The following is a 24,028-nucleotide window of genomic DNA, read 5'->3' as shown; positions in this document are numbered from 1 at the left end:
GGGCATGTGATTTTTCCCTGGACTCGCTGTACTGGCTTCCAGGGTATGTCTGTCGGAACACCTCTGAGTCCCCTGTACCCTCATGTCTCTCTAGGACTTGTTGCCCATTCCCCAAATTGGTGGCCGGCTTGGGCCGTGGCAGGGGACCGAGTCTCTCAGAAATCCTTGGGTCATTAATCTTTGAGCTTATATGGATGGAATTCTCTCGACGTTGCTTCAGGAAATCCCGACAATCGCGAAAGACGGCTTTCGATCCTTCTGCCCCTTCAGCAAAGAGGTGTCTCCCTCCACTTCTCATGGTTCGGGTCGAAGCAACTGGGTTAAGAGAAGCCTCATGTTGATTATCAAGTCGAGGGGTAATCTGTTCCCTATCAGGGATATCTATGTCGAATGCATGTGACCCTCCATGTTGGAGGGCACCCAGTTGATGGTTGACTTCCACGGGGGCAACAAGCTCTCCCACGGGGGCAACAAGCTCGCGTGTCTGAGCTTGCCTAGCTTTGTGGAGTGTCTCGAAGAGCTTCTCATATTGCTCCTGGAGGACCTCATTCCTCATTGCTATCTTGTTGTTCTGAGCTTCCAACTCATCGACTTTAGCTTGAAGAAGAACTCGTTTTCCTTCCTTCTTTCGTTGTTTCGCACTATGTGCAAGGGGGGTGTCATTCTGTGTGCTGTGGCTTCCTTCGCTTCCCATGCTGGAGAGGGATGCCTGATCAAAAGAAAGTGTACGAATGATAGAAACCAGCTTGACACAGCTGAAGAGAGTAGGAATAAGTGTCGTTTCCCACAGACGGCGCCAAATGTTGATGCACAAAATCAGCGAGGACTTTGGTACAACAGAAAGTGTCAGGTTTTGTGACCTTCGCTTGGTTGCTTGGTTGCTTCAGTCACTAGTGAGGATAAGTACGTAAATGAATAGAGACAGAGAAGCAAACACAGGATGTACGTGGTTCACCCAGATTGGCTACGTCCACGGAGTAGAGGAGTTCTTATTAGTAGTGAAGGGCTTACACAAGTACAAAGGATCAAGCTCTCAATTTAGTGAGTTCTTGTGAATGATTTAACACAAAATGGCATTAGGCCATATTGTGGGGGAATGACCCCTATTTATAGAAAAACTTGTAGCTTTGTCACATTGACATGTGTCATGTTATGATTGGTTCTTGATGTCGACACGTGCTGCGCTCTGATTGGCTTCTAATCTTGACACGTGTCGAGTAGTGATTGGCCTCCTGGTCGGAGGGGAACTCTTCTGGGTCCTTGACAGTATAGTGTTGGCCGGTGCTCGGTAGTTTCGGGATTGGTCAAGTATGGTACAAACAAAGCTTTTTGCTTTGGGCACATAGCTTGAGTGGTTGAAGATTTGTAGGTGAAGTTTTTTTGTTGAAACTTTGTATGTGAAGCTTTTTCCTTTGGGCACATAGCTTGAGTGGTTGAAGCTTTTTGGTTGAACTTTGTAGGTGAGGCTTTTTGGTTGAAGCTTTGTAAAGGTGAAGCTTTTTTGTTGAAACTTTGTAGGTGAAACTTTTTGGTTGAATCTTTATAGGTGAAGCCTTTTGGTTGAAACTTTTTGGTTGAAGCTTTGTAGGTGAAACTTTTTTGTTGAAGCTTTGTAGGTGAAACTTTTTGGTTGAAGCTTTATAGGTGAAGCCTTTTGGTTGAAACTTTTTTTAACCACATAAATAGATTTTGCTTCCACGCTCTTGAGCAAGAGTGTGAAAGGCTTTTTGAATTTTTTGTTGAAGCTTTCGGTTGAAGCTTTTTTGAACCACATAAATAGATTTTGCTTCCACACTCTTGAGCAAAAGGGAAGGCTTTTTGAATTTTTTGTTGAAGCTTTCGGTTGAAGCTTTTTTGAACTACATAAATAGATTTTGCTTCCACACTCTTGAGCAAGAGTGCGGAAGGCTTTTTGATTTTTTTGTAGTTAGGCAAAGTGTGAAGCTTCTTCCTTTCAAGGTGTGGGAGGGTTTAAGTGTGTGAAGACTTTTTCCTTTCAAGGGTGTGGGAAGCTTCCTCCCTTCAAAGTGTGGGAAGCTCCATCCTTTCAAGAGAGTGGGAAGCTTCATTCCCTTAAAATGTGGGAAGCTCCCTCCCTTCAAGGGTGTAGGAATCTTTCTCCCTTGGGTGTGGGAAGCTCTATCCCTTCAAGAACTAGGGACAAGAAAATGTGGGGGAGACCACATGTGAAATCCCGTTCCTGAATTTCACTATTGTAATCTACGTATTTCGTATGGGCGGGATTTATAGTATTTTCGTGAATTTAAATTAATTCTAGATTTTAATTACCTAATTACAAAGTTTGAATTTGTGGAAAATAATTGTTATATCCATAGACCTTCGAGGGTCACTCTTAATGTTTTTAATTGGGCTTGACCTCACAAGCGCTTAAGCGAAGGCCATATGTGAATCGGATCGAGAAAGGAACTTTATGGATGTTTTAGAAGTTTCTTAAAAAAAAAAAAACAAAAAAAAAAAGGGGAACCAATCAGGAAAAAGAAAAGGAGGAAAAAAAGAAAAGAAGGTGGGGAGTTGCTGGAGAGAGAGGAGAAAAGAGCGGGAGAGGAGGAAGAAGGTGGAACAGGAGGAACAAGGAGGGAGGGGGACGAATCAGATTTTAAAAAGGGTGAGGAGCAGCCAATCAGGAGGAGAGCAAGGAGGGGAAAGGAGAGACCCGAGTTGGGTCGTTTTCGACCCGTGAACCCTCAAATATGACCCGGCCGTATTTCCCTCATCCGAACTCTGTTTTGGGTGATCTTGGAGTCCATGGAAAGCCTTTGATGAGCCTTACATCTTTGTAGTGTTAGATTTCCCAATTTCTTTCCCATTTTTCATGTTTGAAGCCACAAACCCACAGGTGTTCCGGCGGCTTTATCCCTTTTCCCGGTGGCTCCGGTAAGTTTCACCGTCCATGACCACCACCAAAAGATTTCCCTCAACCCTAGGAACAAAGCCTAAGCAGTGTTGGAGGCGTCGGAGTTCGATTGAAAGCCGAATCAAAGCACACCATTTTCTAGGGTTTGGGGGGCGTTTAAGTGAAATTGAGGTGTTTCCCGACTAAATTGGACTTGGCCACAGGTATAAAGTTTTCTCTACGCTTTGAGCTCTTCATTTATGTAATTTTTGGTAATTTTTAAAAATAGTTGAATTTTTTCGGCAAGTCGGGGCGGCCGACCGCCACCTGCGGCAGCGGGTGCGGCGGCGGCCTAGCAAGTGAGTTGAAGACATCCTTTTAAGTTCAAGTAAATGCCTTGGTTTCATAATTGATATCCGTATGACGTAATTTGATTGTTTGGACTTAGTTTCATTACGATACCTTACTTGGTCTAATTATGAATCAACGATCTGACCGTTGGATCGTCTCCAAACCTTACTTCGTGATAGAACATAACATTTGTGCATCATAGAAACTTACAGATTGGGAATCCGACATACAGATCTTCCCTAATTGGATTTCTAAGTTGGTAAAATAAATTGTTGACTGCCACTTAATTCCAGTAATGGGTGAAGATTTGACCGTTGGATCGCGATGGGAATTTAGTATGTTATTCTAGAAGCATAATGTGGACTTTGGGAAGTTACAGATCCGAAATCCAATGTGTGGATCTTCCAGACTAAATTGTGTAGAATTGTGGACCCTATATTTGACCGAGAGTTGACTCTTGGTCAACATGTCTCGAAACGTTCCCAATACTAAAATTAGTACTATGGGAGACTTAAGTGAAGTCTAGTGGAACTATATTGGTTGGAGAGTGACTTGAATATTGTGATATGGTTATTACCTTAATTTCTTATATTAATATCATTTGTAAACGTGCATTGGACTTATAAATATGATTTCTATTGAAATGTGATTTTTCATATATTTAGCCATAGACTTATGATTATTAAACATGATTTGGCTTGTGTATTGATGATAATGGTGATATATGGATGTTTAATTATTTCTAGTAATGTGAATGTTAAGTATGATAAATTTATGGCTATGCAATCTTAGAATCCTATTTGAAATATTCTGTAGAACTTATATGCTTGTGTGATATATTAGTTGGTGGCCATGAGAAGTTGATGGTGTAGGAGACTACATTGTAATTCATAGGGATTAGTGTGATGTATAGAAATGTGAGTGACTTGAATATATGTGATATTGGTGATTACCCTATTTTCGTAATTGTTATCCTATGTGGATATGACTTGGTTTTATAAATATGTTTTCTATTGAATTGTTATTTTTAATGCTTAGCCATTGATTTAAGTTTATGAAATGAGATTTGACATGTGTATATCGAAATATGGTTTGATTGGCATGTTATGATGAAATGTGAGAACTAGTGGTAGACCATTAACCCGTGATGATGGGGATTTGTTGCTTCGATATGATTTCATCTTCTGCTTCGTTGATTCGTTCTAAATTTGGTATTTGTGCCTTATTTTCCTTGGTTGAGCTTTTGTAAATTAAGTAACTTGTACTTGTCTCATTTCTTTGAACCGTTGTATATATGGTTGCTGGCCTTCCATGATTCCGTTGAGTGATGGTCCGGAACCGTATCCACTCGGATTCCGTTGAGAGATGGTCCGGAATCCCTCCTACTCTACGATTCCGTTGAGTGATGGTCCGGAATCGTATCCACTCGGATTCTGTTAAGAGATGGTCCGGAATCCCTTATACTCCGCGATTCCGTTGAGTGATGGTTTGGAATCGTATCCACTCGGATTCTGTTGAGTGATGGTCCGGAATCCCTTATACTCCGTAATTTCGTTGAGTGATGTTCTAGAATCGTATCTGATTTGGGTTTCATTTAGTTGTTGTTATACATTGTACTTCACGATTCCGTTGAGTGATGGTCTGGAATCGTATCCCCTCGGATTTCGTTGAGTGATGGTCCGGAATTCCTTTCTTCGGAGAAGCATGGTTGATTTAACTGTGTCACTTTAGCCTTCGTTTGAGTATATTGTGAATAATGGTTTTGAGAATATTATGAATTGAAGTATAAAAGCGGTTGTACGTCTGTGGGATTCCTTCGAGATTTTCTACGATTCAATTATAATTTCATAGTTTATGAATTTAGAAGATATTAGAATAATTGTTATTATTTTGACCATATAGTTAATTAATGTGGCTAGAAGTGGTTTTGTGCGTTGTTGGTTCTTAAATATGATGTATGTTGTGAATTGAGATATCATGTTGAGTCATAGTGATTTATATGAAGGATGGAGGGGAAATCTTGATTTTTTTTTTTATGTGGGTTGGTTATGTTACCTTGAGTCTAGGAATTTTATGCTTGTCAAATTCTATTGATTGATGTGATATTTGGATGGTGTTTGAATGCTTATGAGTGGATGAATGACGAGATGACTAAAAATTATTATTGTACTTTGTTAAATGTTCCTTGAGGTGCTACATGATTGAATTGTGGTATTATGTTGAGACATAGTGGTCTATGTGTTGAATGTTCGATTGAAGTGGAATGAGGAACTACGAATGACTTGATCCCTAATGAGGGTACGTAGGCAGTCTAACGAGGAGGTTAGATGCAGCCATAAAGTAAACGAAAAAAAAATTATTTTGCAATTTGATTTCCAAGTTGTGATTTGCCATATTCCAAAGATGGGATATGTGAGGTATACGAGTATTTGGTGATGTCACGTGTCGATCCTGGACGTATGTCAGGATCGGGACATGACACCACATATATAGATTTTGCTTCCACACTCTTAAGCAAAAGTGTGGAAGGCAATCTACATGTTGTAGTAGTTGAAAGTTCGGAGGAACCATATAAATAGATTTTGTTTCCCCACTCTTGAGGAAAAGTGTGGAAAACATTCTACATGTTGTAGTTGTTGGAGGTTTGTTAAACCATATAATACGATTTTGCTTCTACACTTTTGAACAAGAGTGTAGAAGACAATCTACGTGTTGTAGCTGTTGAAGGTTTGTTGAACCATATAATACGATTCTGCTTCCACACTTTTTGAGCAAGAGTGTAAAAGATAATCTATGTGTTGTAGCTGTTGAAGGTTTGTTGAACCATATAATACAATTTTACTTCCATACTCTTGAGCAAGAGTGTGGAAGGCTTTGTTGAGTTTGTATATGCCTTTTCCGAGTTGTAAGGCTTGAAAATTTTCAACTGCTTATGAATGCGAAGAATCCACAGGTGCAGGATGTACTGTTATTCCCTAGTTGGTGAAAAGAAGGTAAGTTTTTCATCAACCGTTTGGTGAATTGTTGAGGCAAAAATGTTTATTAAAGTACTAGTTGTATCTTCCACCACCTGGTTGGGGATATGAAGGTGAGTTCCTTCATCACCTAGTTGGTAAAAAGAATGGCAAGTGGCCGAATCCCAACATTGTTTATTAGAGTACTGGTTGTGCTCTTCATCACCTGGTTGGTGATACGAATGTGAGTTCCTACATAACCTGGTTGATAAGAAGAGTGGCAAGTTGCCGAAACTCAAAATTGTTTCTTAGAGTACTGGTTGTACTCTTCATCACCTAGTTGGTGATACAATGATGAGTGCCTTCATCACCTGGGTAGTGGAAAGAATGGCAAGTTATTGAAGGATATTAGAGTATGGGTTGTACTCTTCATTATTTGGTTGGTGATACGAAGGTGAGGTCATTCATCACCTGGTTGGTGAGAATAAAGGCAAGTTACCGAGCCGTATTGTATCAAGTGCGGAATGGCAAAATGCTTGTTGACACCCCTTTGAAGCTCAGTTGGCTTATGTATGAATGTGTTGAAATGTATGATGTTTATGTTGATTGACATGAGTCATTCTTATGAATGTTTTACTATGCATGAAGGAATCCACTGTTTGGATATGTAAACCATGTTGGTGGTAACACTTAGTTTCACTTACTTTGTGTCAAATACGCATGCTGAAGCTCTGAGTTAGAGTATAGAGGTAGGTCAGCATAGACCAAGTGTTCCAATGCTAGGAATGTAAAAGACTCAGACGAAGTTGTCTGAATTCCCTATTCATTAAATATTTGCCGAATTGCTTGTGTTACAAAGGATCTCAAACGATTGAAGGTCAAAACATTTGTAATGCGTATGCCTTCTTGTAAAAGCATTTCCTTCAACCTAGTCCCCCCTTTTGAAAGAGTGAGGCTTGACCCCATGGTCATAATAGTTGAAGGTAGATTCACCATTGGTTGTCTTGATACGAACCTTTATCCCTCTTATTGTAATGAGCTTGTTAAGAGTAAAAATCATTTCTCTTGCCAATAAATGAATACGTTTGGTGACTTAGTGAGTAGCTAAGTGAGGCAGGAGAGGATGCAATAGGTGTCTAGATGGCCAAAACCTTCTCACTTGGTAGAACTTGACTTTCACTCCTTACTTGTTGGTAAGGGTTAATCATATAAAGGTTCCTTTGGTATGTTCTTACCTCGACAAATGCATGATTGCAAGCTTGTATTATCACCTCATAGTAAGTTTTCCAAGTGTTAACATTGATCATGTACTTGAAAAAGCATTCGCGCATGCTTACCATGAAGGCTATGAGTGTTGTTTTATCATCTACCTCAGCGCAACAAGAGTACTCGTGACTGAAGTAACCAACATATTCACACCATGACTTGTCCAACTTCCGACGAATGATGTATAACTCATTAGCGGAGTGTAAACAATCAAGTTGGAAGATGTGTTGAGCCACGAAGAGTTTTATTAGCTCAGTGAATGAATCCACAGTATTAGGTTGAAGACGACAATACCAATTGAGAGCTCTACCAGAGAGAGTTAAGGAGAATATAAGAGATCGTTCATCATCGTTGTGTCTTCGGTATACCATGGTAGATTTAAAGACGTAGATATGCTCAATTAGATATTCCCTCCCAATATAAGATTGTAAGCTAGTTTATGTTTATCTTTTCCTTGTAGAGAGGTGTAAATGATCCTCCTTGTTAGAGGGCCTGGCCTTGGCTGATTCTAGTCAGGTTTTTTGGCATGGCGTTCGGCCTTCAGCCTATTCACTTATTCAATGAACTGGAAGATAATGGGGTCTTGAGTGGAGTTAAGCATCATTGGAACGTTTCTTCGTAAGTTTCCCTCTTCCTTTAAAAGTAGGGAAGTTTAGTCAAAGGCATGTGGCCTTTCCTTGGATTATCCGTACTCGTTTCCAGGGCGTGCCCATTGGAAATCCTCTTAGTCTCCTACACTTTCTTGTCCCTTCAGGGCTTGTCGTTCTTTTCTTGCAATAGGGGATGGCATACGTTGTGGTAGGGGACTAAACCCTTCGATGACCTTTGGGTTTTTAATCCTTGAGCTTATGTGGATAGGTTTTCTTAATGTTGCCTAAAAAAGTCTCAACAGTTGCAATAAATAGCCTTAGATTCTTCAACTCCTTCTGTGAAGATGTGCCTCTCTCTACTTCTCATATTTTGGGTCGAAGCAGTTGGGTTGTTAGAAGTCTTGCGTTGATCAACACATTGATGGGTAGTTCGTTCCTCATTAGGAGTTTCCATGTTGAAAACCAGTGACCTTCCATGTGATGGTTACCATCCATATGGGCGATGAGCTTGTGAGATTGAGTCTGTCTAGCCTCGTAGAGCATCTTGAAGAGTTTCTCATATTGTTCTTGGAGGATCTCATTCTTCATTGCTATCTTTTTGTTCTGAGCCTCAAGCTTTTCTACCTAAGCTTGAAGAGCAAACTTCTTTCTTTCCTTCCTTCGCTGTTTCACGATAGACATGATGGGGGTATCATTTTGCATATTGTGGCTTTCTTTGCCTCCCATGTTGGATAGGGATGCCTGATCAAAGAGTGTATGAACGATAGAAACTAGCTTGACAAAGCTAGAAAGAGTAGGAATAAGTGTCATTCCCATAGACGACACTAAATGTTGATGCACAAAATTAGTGAAGACTTTGGAACAATGTAAAGTGTCAAGTTTGTGACCTTCACTCGGTTGCTCCGGTCATTAATGAGGATAAATATGTAAAAAGATAACGATAGGGAAGCAAACACAAGATGTATGTGGTTCACCCTAAGTTTGGCTACGTCCACGAAGTAGATGAGTTCTCATTAATAGTGAAGGGTTTACACAAATATATAGGTTCAAGCATAATCATCATTAGTGAGTTCTAATTATTAGTTTAAGTATAATAATGACATTAGGGATTCATTGTAAGAGAATGGTCTTCTTTTATAGTTGAGGAGAATCTCCAGCTTTTGTCCGCGGTCGATGTGGGACTCTATGAGCTTTATTCTGACGTTGTCATGTGTCGTGCTGTGATTGGCCTCCTGGTTGGAGAGAAACTCTTGTTCTTCGGCAGGGTTGCCTTAACATAAACCCCTCAGTGGATCCTTGAAGGTATGAAGTTAACTAGTACTTGGTAGTTTAAGGATTGATCAAGTATGGTACAAACAATATTAACAAAAAATTGTTTGTTGATTATATGTATTTGTTTGGGTATCTCTAATTTCTACTACTTCTTTTTGTTGAGAAAATCCCTAATTCTACCTCATAGCCAGATTTTCTCCAACATTTTTTAATTTAACTTTTGCTTATATCAACCATTTATATTTTAGCCGCTATTATTTTTTAAATCTTAGCTATATTTTAATAAAATTAAAAAAAATATCTCATTTCATATAAAGTTTTTTTTTTAACAGACGATATTATCTGTACTAGAGAGAGGGGTGTGTGCTTAGGATCACAATGTGTTAGCAATAATATGGTTCAAATTCGCATTTGGCGAGAATCAAACCTAATCTCTTACTTACAAGTGAAAATGAAACTAAGTGGCTATAAAGCTAGTTTTTATTATTATTATTATAATTAATTTGCACTATTGGAAGAAGTAAAACAAAAGTGAAAAGTTTATTACATTATTTTTACACAAAGTGCAATTTTGTAATGCAAAGTCAAACGCCCAATGAGTAATGTCTCTTTGTAAATAGAAATTAGAACTTTCCCCAATTTTATAACTATGGGCTAACTCAATGTAAATGTTACATCTAGTGCATTTGTGCAGCCAATTCTCTCTTTTTTATGTTTTGCTCGATTCCATGATCCACAAGACAACCGTTAAGCTTTTTTTAATTAAGGGAATACAAATTTCATTAATCAAATAAAATGTGAAACATCATGATTCAAGAATATAGTTTTATGATTACAAATGCAATAGAAAGACAATACAAAACTTACACCACATAACACCATCTAACCAAATGGAAAGATAATGTCTCAAGAACATAAACCTTGCATCACTTCCTGATGAACTTACAAAAGATGACGCTTCTTCGGCAAAGAAGCCCTACTATGAGACATCACAAATATGTCCTCACAGTCATTTTCCAGGGAAAGAAACGATGAAACCACAACTAAAACAAAACAAACTCTTCAGAAGTGCGATTTCTCAACCACGGGAGACCCACACCTAACCAGCAGGAAAAATAAGCTCACAAGGCCAAAACCTTATGAGCTAGACCTAATGCCGTCAAGATACTGTGGAAGATTCACACACTTACTGATAACACTAGTCACATAAGAGAGAAAAGGTCAACGCATGTTTACTTCAGGAAGACATCGTTAATGCTTGCTTTAGAAAACTTTTCTACTCACTAAAAGCCTTTATGTTCTTATGGTGATAGAACCCTGATCTCAGAACGTGTATTTGTGAGCAAGAAATTTCTGCATTTATAGAGGCAAGACAGCCAACTTCCATCCATCGTGGAAGTGTGGTTATTAACTCGTTGCCCCAAATCTCGGTAGATGTGGAGTGATGGAATATCAGTTGAACAAAGAAGTTATTTCCTAGTATTTAGAATGTGTTTCCACAATAATGGGACATTAAATTTTCCATGTATTAAAACTCTTAAGAATTATATTATCAATACATAACCTCTCCTTTATCACAACTTGTTAAGTCCACGTAGGATTCTTACATTCTTCCACATATAAGCTAAATAGTTGTGGTTTTAAGGTTTGATGTCTAATATAAACTCGTCCTTATGTGATCACGTTGAGTTTTATGCAATTAATGTCGTATTCACATTTACCAGCAATCATTTGGGGATTGAACCTTGAACCTCAAAAAATAATACATGTACTAGTATATTCACCCCGAGATCACAGTCCTTAAACTCATGTCGTATAATGCAAGTGTATTCATCCATTTATACACATTTCTAATGACAATAAATAACTAGCATTTCTTCATTTCTCCCACATTTTGTCCAGTTTACCTCATTGATTGACTTCAGAATCACTGTCTTCAATCACTAGACTTTTCCAATTCAAGTTTCCTGCATGATAAACACTCAAATAACACATTCTTTGGAATGATGATTATGCATTTATCTAATGTTAATCATTCTTCAAAATGAAAACACATTGTCAGCCACAAACTTGAAATGAACAAATGAAAATTAACTTGTACATGAAAGCCTTATTTACTCTTACACTTATGCAGATTCAAAGTTTTCGTGCAGCCCCATGTTTGCAACATGATCTTTAAACACCCTCATAGCTAGTGGCTTTGTTAATGGGTCGGCTATCAACAACTTTGTGTCTATGTGCTTAACACAAATCTCTCATTTCTTCAGATGGTCTTTCACTGATAGATACTTGACGTCCATTAAACGAGTTGCTTCTGATTTCTTATTGTTCTTCAAAAAGAACACAGCTGCTTTGTTGTCACAAAATATGTTTAATGGCCTCGAAATGGTGTCAACCAATCTCATGAATGTGATGAGATGTTTCTGCCACATCCCTTTCTTCGTAGCTTCAAACAAGGCCATGAATTTAGGCTTCATTGTCAAGGTTGCGAGTGCCTTTTGCTTAACACTTTTCCACTACACTGCAGCTCATGCAAGAAGAAATACATATCCACTCATTGATTTTCTATCGTCAATACAACCAACAAAGTCAAAATTTGCATATCCCACAAGCTCTAAGTTTTGCACCTTTTTGTAAACCAGCATATACGATTTAGTCATTTACAAATACCTTAATGCCTTTTTAGCAGCTACCCAATGTTGTTCTCCCGGATTCGATTGATATCTGCCTAAAACACTGTAGCATAAGCAAGATTAGGTCTTGTGCAAACTTGAGCATGCATCAAGCTCCCAACTAAAGATGCATAGGGCTTGTTCATCATGCTTTCTTTTTCCAGTTCGTTTCTTGGACTATGTGACTTGTTGAGCCTATCTCCTTTACCCATTGGAACTTCACCACCTGAACAACTTTGCATATTGAAATGTTGGAGCACCTTCTCAATAGATGCCTTTTGTGAGAGTCCAAGCATCCCTTTTGCCATATCCCTGATTATTTTAATTCCCAAAACAAAAGAGGCATTTCCCATGTCCTTCATTTCAAAATTCTTAGACAGTAAAGCCTTAGTTTCAACCAGCAAATTCAAACAGTTGCTAGCTATAAAGATGTCATCCACATATAGAATCAAAAATATGAATTTCGAGCCACATACCTTCAAGTATATACAATCATCGATTTTGTTCTTGTTTAATCTGAGAGCTGTCACTTTTTCATCAAACTTTAAGAACTATTGCCTCGATGCATGTTTAAGTCCATAGATTGATTTGTTTAATCTACAAACCATTCTTTCTTCTCCTTCTTTTATGAAACCAAGTGGCTGTTCCATGAAAATTTCTTCATTTAAATCACCATTGAGAAAAGTCGTCTTCACGTCCATTTGATGAAGTTCAAGATTGTAGTGTGCAACCAATGCTAGCATGATTTGAAGACTGTCTTTAGTTAACACTGGGGAAAAGGTTTCAGAGTAGTCAACCCCTTCCATTTGAGTGTAGCCCTTGGCCATAAGTCTGGTCTTGTACCTCTCGATTTTACCAGTTGAGTATTTCTTGGTTTTAAAAATCCATTTGCACCCAATTGGTTTAACATTTTCTGGTGCTTGAACAACACTCCATACCTTATTTGTTTCCATAGACTTCATTTCATTTACCATTGCATCTTTCCACAATATTGCTTGCTCAAAGTTCATAGCGTGCTTGAAATTCATTAGTTCCTCTATTACTTCCTCAGTAACATCAAACTCTTTGAGATACACTAAATAATCATCAGGAATTGCTGATTTTTTGGTTCTTGGTGGCTACAATCTCATCACGATAGTTTTGATTGGGTTATGTTGTTGGGTTGCATTCATTGATGATGACCCTACTGCATTGGTTGAAGAGTTTGCTACGTTAGTTGAAGATTCCATCTGCATTTGGCTCAATCCTTTCAGGATCATGATCAAAATTGTGGGCTGGCAACTCAATGATTGTAGGGCATTAAATAAGGTTTCATGGCTACCATGCATGGTATTTGTTCTGTTGCCTTCATTATCAAGTAATCTATCATTTTCTTTCTCTGGCTACACAATACTAGTTTCTTCAAACCATGATCCCTCATTTTGATCAACAAAGTCTACTACTTCTTCTCCATCTTTAATGAACTTGGTGCATCCTGCTTCAAAAATTCTATTCAACAGGTTTGGTGAATAGAATCTATACCTTTTGGATTTGTCAGGAAAACCCACAAAGTTACACGAGACTGATCTAAGATCCAGCTTCTTCACACTTGGATTGAACATCCTAGCCTCTGTAGGACATCCTCATACATGCAGATAATTAAGACTTGGCTTATGTCCCGTCTACAGCTTATACGAAGTCTTAGTTACTACCATCGGTGGAACTCTATTCAAAACATGGTTCGCCATTTGTAAAGCTTCACCCCATAGGAATCGTGGAAGGTTTGAGTGACTCATCATGCTCCTGACCATTTCCATAAGATTTATGTTCCTTCTTTCTGCCACACTATTTTGTTGTGGTGTACCAGGCTTCGTGTACTGCGCATGTATTCCATTTTGTTCCAAAAATAACGCCAAGGGTCCCTTTGCTTAACCTGTTTCAGTATGCCTACCATAATATTTTCCTCCTCTATTGGACCTTAACACTTTAATGGACAAATCCAATTGATTCTCAACTTTAGTTTTAAAGATTTTAAAACAATTTAGAATGGATGATTTTTCGAAGATTAAATAAAGATAAGTATACCATGAAAAATCATCAATAAAGGTTACAAATAAACATTACCATAAAGAGTCCTTGTGAAAAAAGGTCCACAAATATCCGAATGGATGATTTCCAAAGGTTTCAGACTCCTTGTCAAATTCTTCTTCCTTGTATTGGTTAATTTTCCTTTAAAACAATTAACACAATTGACTAGGTCACCGAAATCCAAGTTTGGTAAAATCCCTTCTTTTATTAACCATTCCATTCTTGCCTTAGAAATGTGACCTAGCCTACGGTGCCAAAGCATGGAAGAATTCTCATTCAAAATAAATCTTTTAGTTGGCAATGTTGGAATCACATTTAGGCAATCCTTATCATTTGAAACTGAGCAAAGCAGAAGCCATAAATCATGCATTAAGAAACAAATTCCAAGTATTTCACTTGGATTATTTTTCATAAAAATCCTTATACTTTCAATGTCTCCACTAAAAGCAAATCCAGATTTTACAAGTTGAGAAGCAAAAACTAAATTCCTTCTTAAAGAAGGTATATAGAGAACATCACTTGATTCTAAAATAAAACCACTTGAAAGCTTTAGCTTGAAGTTGCCTATTGCTTCCACTGCTACTTTATTTCCATTGCCAACATAAACTTGAAAATCTTCACTTCTTTTTGTTGCAATTCCTCTTGTGAACCCCTGCAACGAATTAGTGATATGAACCGAACAACTAGGGTCAAACCACTAAGAATTTGGAGGGACTTCAACAAGATTAGTTTTAAAACAAACAAAAATTTCAACAAAATTTGTACCTTTCTTATTTTTCCAAATCTTCCGTTTTTCACAATCATTTTTCTTGTTTCCATACTTTTTGCAAAAAATAGCATTTAACATTGTCCATGTAATCCATGTGTGTCATGGGGCCCCTAGAGGAGGATGCAATGGCAGAATTGAAACTAAGGTTTGGGTTAAGAACCTTACCATCATTATAAGCCATTCTCTTACTCTTATTAGCATGCACCATATTAACGGTTTGAAAGACTTCATCCCTTTTGATTTTTGCTTCTTCCTATGCACATATCAAAATCAAGTCATCCAATACCCATTTCTCCTTCTGAGTATTATAGGAGATCTTCAGTTGGTTAAACTTTGGAGGCAACGAATTCAAGGCCATGTGGACTATGAATGCATCATCAATGGGAACATCCAATTCTCTGAGTTTGGCAGCAGTTTCAACAAGTTTAAGAATGTGCTCTCTGACACTCTTATTCTCTTCAAGTTTCAAGGTTGTCAGGGTTGTCATAAAATCTCCTATTTCTGCCTTCTTTGATTAGCCCTAGCACTATCTCGACATCCTCTCTCCACTTTTTGTAATTTCTTTCACTCAAGGGTTCAATGGAAAATAGGTTCAAAGTTGAGGAAGACATCAAAACAAACAAATAAAATTATTCAAATGCCTGTATCACACATTTAGGCTAGAGATATGAACTGCCATTATTTCCTTATTGTATAGCTACCATTCACAGGATCATTTATGCAATTTTTAATCAAGTTTTGGACTAACACATAGATAAACCAATATGGCCCAATACACTGATTAAAACTCTCGACAATTCATACATACTTCTCTTTAGAAAAGAATGTTGACATTTATGAGTTTTGAATCACCATTCATTCATTCCAAATAAAAAATGAAAAAATACGAAACGATGGACTATGACCATTTATGCTTGCTCTAACACCAAATGTTGGAAGATTCACACACTTAACTGATAACACTAGTCACATAAGAGAGAAAAGATCAACACATGTTTACCTGAGGAAGACATCGTTAATGGTTGCTCTAGAAAACTCTTCTACTCACCGAAAGCCTTTATGTTCTTATGGTGATAGAACCCTAATCTCAGAATTTGTCTTTGTGAGCAGGGAATTTATGCATTTATAAAGGCAAGGCAGCCAACTTCGATCCATTGTGGAAGTGTGGTTATTAACCTCGTTGCCCCAAATCCCAGTAGACGTGGAGTGATGGAATATCAGTTGAACAAATAAGTTATTTCCCAGTATTTAGAATGTGTTTCCACAATAATAGGACATTAACTTTTCCACATATTAAAACTCTTAAGAATTATATTATCAACACATAACCTCTCCTTTATCACAACTTGTTAAGTCCACGTAGGATTCTTACAGATACACATGGTAAACACTATACCATCACCTGAAGACTTTACAACAACAAGAAAACATGAATGTGAATCCCTCAAACCACTGCAAGGACCCCACTAGGGAAAAACTACATCCTATGATGATCTTGCAATCATCGACAAAAAACCCTGCTATAAGTCGCCTCCAACAAATGCCAAGCTTGCTTTGCATATTTCTTGCCAAGTGCATAAACCACAAAATCAACACCTCAGATTGAGCAACAATTGTCACTTTAAGATCCTAGGTTGTGCAGTAAGTCATAACCATTATAAAAGCTCTCCTACTCAGAAAGAAAGAGTGACCACAACCACCACTCAAAGGCTCTCATTGACAAAGCGAGAGAGTGACCACTACTAAAAAGAGGAAAACAAAGGGAAGGAAAGGATCAAGAAAGATTGTCGTCGACCCCAAGGCCAAAGGCTGAAGTCAATGGCGGTAGGTTTTTTTTTCTTCTTTGGTTTTTTCTCTCGAGCGACTAGGTTTTTTGTTTTTTCATATAGACAGTTAGTTAATACAACCATTAAGTTAAAATTCACCATTTCTTCCATCACAAAAATGTAAACTGATTCTTTACCCTTTCCATGTGATCAATATTCTAGTAGATATAGTGTTAGGTTTCTATTCATACGTCCCGAGTTCGAAACTCTTTGATTTCCTAAATCAATTGTTTTGAACCTTTCCCTCCCCTTAATAATAAAAAAATAATAATAATTTTTTTTTTTTTAAATATAATTTCTTCAATCCATTGGCCAGAAATAAGCAAGATATGGAGAAACAAAATTGTTTATTTCCTATAAAATATGTCATATCACTAGAGATTTTTTATGATTTTATGGCCCCCAAAAGGGGACTTTTTTTTTTTTTTTTTTTTTTTTTTGCTTTAATTGCAAGTCATTTACTTGGGAGATCCCATGCATTATGAGGATTGATTTAGTTCCAAATATGCGCCAGCGTTTGAGAGTCCAGATATTCAAGCGAGGTCATAAAAAGGAAATTTGAAACTCTCATTTCACAACTTTGCAATACATGAACAAAGACTTGGACATCCAAGATCAATACATATATTAATTCTTGAGAAAGAATGTGTACTTTATTAACCTCAGAAATAAAAAAAAATGAATCCAAACTTGCTTGTTCACTCAAGGAATCTACATATAGATAAATTTGTTTGTTTATTCATCCTCTCTGTCTTCTTCTTCTTTTCTTGATCATTTGTGCCTTTGAGTCTGCACAGCTCAATTTTTGTTAGGTTTCTCTACTTGCAAGATTGATAGAGGCTCCTTTTGGCTAGGTTAACATTTTGGGAGATCCTTTGGAGGAGGAAGAAGAGATTGATTAGGTCCTTTGCCATTGTCCACCAAGAATGCCATCTTAAGCCCCCATGTTGTGTGCACTTCCAAATGGCAATGCATGAACCAAACCCCTAAAATTTGTACACAAATTTGGGGGGTGGGCAAGAGTTAAGACCAACTAAAAAATTATACCAAATTGTATGCATCCATCATGTGTGGCATCTCTCATATAACATGCATGTGAATCCCATTAGATAATAGTGGATTCTACATACATGTTGTGAGAAAGAAGTTACATATGATGAAGTCACATGATATTTTTTTTTTTTTGAGATAATTGAATAAAATTTACCTGGATTATCAGCGATAAATCGGATAGCTACCCATCCGCCGGTTGGAACATTAGCTGTGTTCCTTTCAACGGGATCAACAAGATTGAACTTCTTAGGATCCGTCTTGGGGTTATAATTCCCAATTCCCCTACCCACTGAAAAGAAATTGAATCCATGCAAATGGACAGGGTGGTTCTCAGGGGCTATAGTCCCGGTGTCTTGCAACACAAGTTGAACTGTTGAGTTATAAGCTAGCCTATAAAGCTTTGTCCCCCTTGTAGTTGCCAAGCTTGCATTTGCCGGTAGACCTCCAGAAAAGTTGAAAGCCGTCGGTGGGTTTCCGGGGAAATCCGTGGTAAAAACCCCACTTTTGTTGAAAAAATGTGCTTGAAGCAGAGCTGTGGTTGGCATAACAAATGTGACATTGTTAACACTAGCCACTACTCTGCTTCCGTTTGCAGCTTTGCAACTAGGGCATGAATTAATCCCAAGCCCAACCGTGAACAGAAGATTGTGATCGATTTTTAATGGGACTTTGGCTGGAAATTTTTTGGAATTTAGGGCTTTGAGAGAGTTTATGAAGCTGTTAGCAACTTGGGTTGCGTTTTGGGGAGGTGGGCTAGTGAGGGTTGTGGGTGTGGTAGCAAGTGTGCCAGTATAGTGAAGAGTGGCGGTGGCGGTGAGGTTGTCAACAGCGATTGGAGAGTCCATAAATGGCGAGGCTGACAACATGTACTTGCCGGAGTTTTGATTCGCCGTGACTAGAGCATTGGTGGTTTGTCCCGGGGCAATCACAATGGTGTCCGTCTTGAAGGGTTTCACATATGTGGCATCTACTTCCACTATGGTCAAAATGTGTCCTGCAATTTTGAAGAAGAGCTCCTCATTGAGTGCAGCATTGATGATTCGTAACAGATAGGTCTTGCCGTTTTCCACGGGCAATGTGAAGCCGCCTGCATTAAAAAAATATCATAATGTTCTTTTGTCAAACAGTCTACTGATATGTTATTTGATATGTTATTTTTACTCAGTGCGTACATACCTTGGGAAGAACAATTTGGAACCGGGCCTGGATGGCCGTTTATAGTGTGAGCATCCGAGACATTAGGTGCTAAACCAGATTTGAGAGCTTGATTGATCACAGCTTCAGTATCTGATTTCCACCATTCAGCTGAAAATTTTCATGTATTTGATCAAATTACATAAAATTCCAACATTGATCACCTTAATCGTGTTGTTATTAGGGAGAAAGAGAATTAGATTAGTCTTACCTAATACGACAGGTACTTCCTTGTGGGGTGCTGGGAATGGATAAGGAACCCCACGCTTGGGCAAAACTATAAGGGCACCATGGACAGTTGCCCTTAGCCAGAGAATATGTGCGTGCCAAAGAAGTGTGCCTCTTTGCCCTGTGATGGTGAAGTTGTACACATAGCTTTGACCTGGTCGAATTGGGCACTGTGTGATGTATGCCGGACCATCTGCCCAGCCGGTTCGCAGTTGCCGGATACCATGCCTGCCAGTCCAAAAATTAATTTGAATTTTACTGTAACTTTGAGGGTTGATTAATCATAAAGCGGTATATAATTAAGTTGGCAACTAAGTTCTCACCAGTGAATGGAAACGTTATACTTGACATGGTTGGTGACTTTGACAAGCACGGTATCGTCTTCCCTGGCATAGAGAGTTGGCCCTGGGAACTGGCCGTTAACGGTTACAATTGGCTTACTTGAGCATAGTTTAGTACTATTTCTTAGCACCACCTGCGCAGATTATCAAAATGCCCAAGTCAATATTCTAATCTTCTCTAATTTACAGGAACAAGGATTCAAACTTGTGTACAATTTAAGAGAATGATCCACTGCCTTAACCAACAAGCGTAACTTATATCTTCATGTTAGACTTAATTATGAGTAACTGAAGGTGTTTAGTTAAGCAATTATAAATGCACATGTTGTAATGGTGTGGTGAGAAATTAGCAATGCAATGTCATTTGGAAGCAAAATTATCCAAAGGCGTAACTTTTAGGTTTTGAGGGTGTACCAACTTACATGCTCAGCTAGCTTTTAGTCTAAGAAATCCGTGTCTGAGATTACATGATTTTGGCTTTATCTGAATTTTTCAGTTTTGGCATATCTAATATCTTTTCCCCATTTATAATTTGCTCTTCATGGCCAGAACAAATACCATACATAGCAAGAACAGAATTAATGAATTAGACGGCAATAGCATAGACGACGGCACGATTTCCATGCAGACGATGGTGAAGCTCCGTCACATGTGACCTTTTTAGTAGTAGTGTATGTAACAATAAACCGTGTAATATAGCAAGATAAACGTTGTTAAAAGCACTTACATTAAACTTGTAGTGTCGGACTCTGCTTTCAACCAATGCAGGAAGAATGCATGCCAGAAAAAGCACGAGAAATCGAATCGACGACACCATTCTCAGTACTCTCTCTGATTCTCTCTGCACTAGCTAGTGTACTAGTACTATAAACTTCTCTTTTAATTGTTTGTGCTGATATTGTTGTTGTATACAAGGTCATGACTGGCCAACGCAAGCTTATAAAGGGTGACGAGAGACACTGCTGTGATGTCGTTTTTCCAGGGTAGGTGGACGATGATAATCTTTGGAAACAAGATTTTTAAGCTAACTCAAACGCTTTCTCCGTGATTTCTTACATGTTACATAAAGTTTTTGATTGACCAGCTCCAGCTGCAACTTCTGGTAAATGCTGTAAAAGATATGCTTATTAAATTCCCTCTCATCTGATTTAAACACTTTTGTTAGCAATTTGGTTGATCGGGTGGACTTTTAGTTAAGTGTTTGGGACAGCTTATAACTAGTGTATATGATCCCCAATTACTGTATCTTGCAGAGAGTTTTTGGGTCAACCCAGCAGCTGGTAATTAATACTAAAAGAAATCACAGAGTTTTTGTCCATTCGTTAGTTATAATTTTGAGGATATTTGGAAGCAAAGTAGTTAACACCAAATTTCTTATACATAATTATGAAGCTAAATAGAGGTATCAATAATGCTAGAGCACCAATTTTTAGTATCAAATTAATTTATTCATCAAATGATGTGTAAGTGTTTGTGTTAATAACATGTAGTATTTAAAGTGGACCTAAATTTGAAACAATTAAGCACTGTCTCATCATTTAGTGAACAAATTTTTCGCTTTTAATGGTACTCTACGTACAAATGAGTTTCCAAATTTCCTCATCCATTGAAGTAAAATCCATATTCACATGTGTCGAAAATGCAAAATAAAATGTAAATGTATTTTTAACCTTAGATTTAATTGCATCTCTCCAACACCGAAGATGCTCTCAATCCCGACATTCAAAATGAGCAAAACAATGACATTTAAGAAAGAAGCTCATTCTGCAAGAAAATAGTAAACTATCTAGGTGTAGGGTTTTGTATATATCAAGTTTAATTTCAAAGGTGACTGAGTTTTGAATTTTGTCCTGCTAAATTATTATAATAGTTTTGAATCTCCCCCTCTTTTTAATAATAATAAATTTTAAAGTTTTAATTAAAAGGTACTCTACTTGAGTTTATAACAATTAGGAGGGTTACCATCAAAGAATCATTTTGCGAGATTTTTTTTGACATTTTAAGCTATTAATTAATTTCAGAAAAAAAGTGTATACGTATTCAGTATATGATCTTTATACATATAGTATGAAATGGTAGTGAGAAGCCAAATACATGTAGATGTGGTAGGTAGAGAATTACGTATATGGAAGTATAAGTACTAAAAACCTACTGTATGCCTCCTAATTGGATGCTTCTTTTTGTTTGGGTCAGACTGCCTAATCGGATGCTTAGGGAACAAATTAGTTAATGGTTGAGAAATGGCTTTCAGGTCATAAATCAGATGGGAGCCCCAACGGATGGACGACATGATAGTTTGTTTGAAAGCCAAGACTAAAATTTAAACCGACGGTGGGTAAGTCACTCGGTATTCATCAAACTTCCTCTTCAGCATGCATTTTTTCTTCGTCGACTTTTTCTGCTTTGTCCTTATTATTTCCCCAATTTTTTTAAAACCTCTCCCTCTCTCTCTCTCTCTCTCTCTCTCTCTCTCTCTCTCTCTCTCTCTCTCTCATGACTGACCACATTATGCGTACTTGACAAATTAACATGGATTTGTGATTAGAGGTTTTGATGGTCAATTTGGTTGGAAGTTAGTCTTCATCATGATTAGGTATTTTTGTTTGAGAAAACAATGTTTTCCTTATCCTAGTAAAGTAATTGTGAGATTGTAATTTTCGATCAATGTACCATACAGTATAATTAGTATATTTATGTTTTAACATATGCGTATAGGTAATAATACTAAATCCTATAGTATAACTCGTAGCTCAGTCATATGTTACAACGCATAAATTGGTAGTTAATATTTGGTTTTAGTTTTGTATAATAATTTCTTATTTATAATCTGAATATGGGTAACTAGATATATTGAGTCACCAATATCTTCTAGATGTGATGTTCGGGTGTTTAGACAAGATGGGAAAAAGGTAGAAATTAGTTTGGCTAGGTTAAGAGTCATAGTAATTAAGATATTGATGGTTGAGTGACATTAATCAAATTCGACACCATGAGTTAAGTAGGTTAGTGTAAGCTAATATCTAATCGCATTGAAACAAGAGAGTTTTAACGAAAAGTCCACAGTACTGTTCACTTTAATGAAAAACCACATTTTTACACTAAAAAGTCAAACATGATACTATTCACTTTATCCTTTATTTTGTCCTTATCGTTAAAATTTAAAGTTTTCAAGTCATTTTTATTAATTTTCTTTTGAAACAATGGCACATCCAGAACAAGTAGGACGAGAATTCATGTAACTTTCACTGAAGACACGACTTCATCTCAAAATCTTCGTGAAGCAAAAAAGTTTCACAGCTAGAAATTACATATTCTAGAAAGTTCTGAGGTTGTAACTAAACCACCACGTGTTGCGACAAAACTTTCATTTAAGTTGTAGTAAAACTTTCATGAGGTTGGGAAGATATATATTAATATTTAGTTCGATATCTAAATAACATAAATGTTCTCTTAATTATCAAATGATTAAAGAATTGATGGTATGTCATTCATCATTGAATTTATTAATTTCATATTGATAGGTAAGTGATCATGACTATTTGGTTAATCTAGATTATTAATACCATTTTTTTTTTCTTTTTCTTTTTCTTTTTTTTTTTTTTTTTTTTTTTTGTCAAAAGTTAATTTATTACCAACACAATAAACGGATAAACACAAAACGGACCTTCATAGTAACCCAATAGCCCGAAACATAATTTTTGAGCCCAAAACAATCCCTAGAAGCTTCCTACCACTGCTTCCGCTGAAAACCCACTTTCCGAGCAAACATCCCATGCACACATCTAAAATCAAACTAACCAGAGCCCCAAAGCTGGTTGAAAACTGAGCCACAACAAGACCTCCAAATAGAGCCCCAAACTCCTCCACTAAGCATCACAGCAGTAGCCACCACAAATCGAAGGAAGCAAGCAGGAAGAAGCAGCCCACTCGCTATAAGATGAGTTTGAACTGACATGTGTTGGTGGGCATTACTTCTATTATAAAGATAGTATAAATGATGATACAAATATATAGTAAGTGTAGCATTGATCTTCCAAAAAAGGCTGACCAAATGCCAACCCAGGAACAGCATGGGCTAGTCAAAGATATCAAGAGCATTTTGGATTGGGTCGTGTGTATGCAAGTCATTCAATTGGCCCAAAAGGGTGCCCATTCTGAATTTTTACCAAAAGGGCTTGTAGCTGACACCCATCCTAGCTTCATGGACCACCGAGAGGTGAACTAATAATTAATTGAGATTTTAAAGAATTTTAAGAGAGTTTATAAGTTCATGAATTTTGAGGAAGTATGTGACACTCCAAATGGACGTTGACATAATTCTATATGTGGATTTTAATAGAGTTTGTGAGCATTTTATTATGGTTTTAATGAATAAACTTTCATGGATTATGAACTATTTAGTGGTAGTGGGCATTTCCCATAGTTTCACATTTCACTACTTGAAGTAGTGGCGGGCTATCATCTGTGATGTTAGTGGTGATAGTGAAGTGGTGGTGAGTTGCGGTGGCGATGGTGATGGCGTCAAGTGTTTATGGTTGTGGTGGCGTCATGGTGGTGGGGTTGGAGTGGAAGAGGCGATTGTCGTGACAAG

General features: G+C 37.6%; 1 protein-coding gene across 1 annotated transcript; it reads right to left on the bottom strand.

The window, feature by feature from the left end:
- Window positions 1–17,167: 17,167 nt before the first annotated feature.
- On the bottom strand, window positions 17,168–20,343 carry LOC126620163 (laccase-4-like). Its single transcript, XM_050288653.1, has 6 exons — window positions 20,165–20,343; window positions 19,420–19,571; window positions 19,080–19,324; window positions 18,851–18,979; window positions 17,829–18,761; window positions 17,168–17,607 (listed from the first exon to the last, which is right to left on the bottom strand). The coding sequence occupies exons 1-6, from the start codon at window positions 20,252–20,254 to the stop codon at window positions 17,477–17,479; spliced, it is 1,680 nt and encodes a 559-aa protein (XP_050144610.1). The 5' UTR covers window positions 20,255–20,343; the 3' UTR covers window positions 17,168–17,476.
- Between the last annotated feature and the right edge of the window lie 3,685 nt (window positions 20,344–24,028).

This window comes from Malus sylvestris, chromosome 4 (assembly GCF_916048215.2).
Source record: "Malus sylvestris chromosome 4, drMalSylv7.2, whole genome shotgun sequence".
Classification (NCBI taxonomy): Eukaryota; Viridiplantae; Streptophyta; class Magnoliopsida; order Rosales; family Rosaceae; genus Malus; species Malus sylvestris.
The sequence above is the reverse complement of the archived record's forward strand: the minus strand, read 5'-3'. Positions and strand labels throughout refer to the sequence as shown.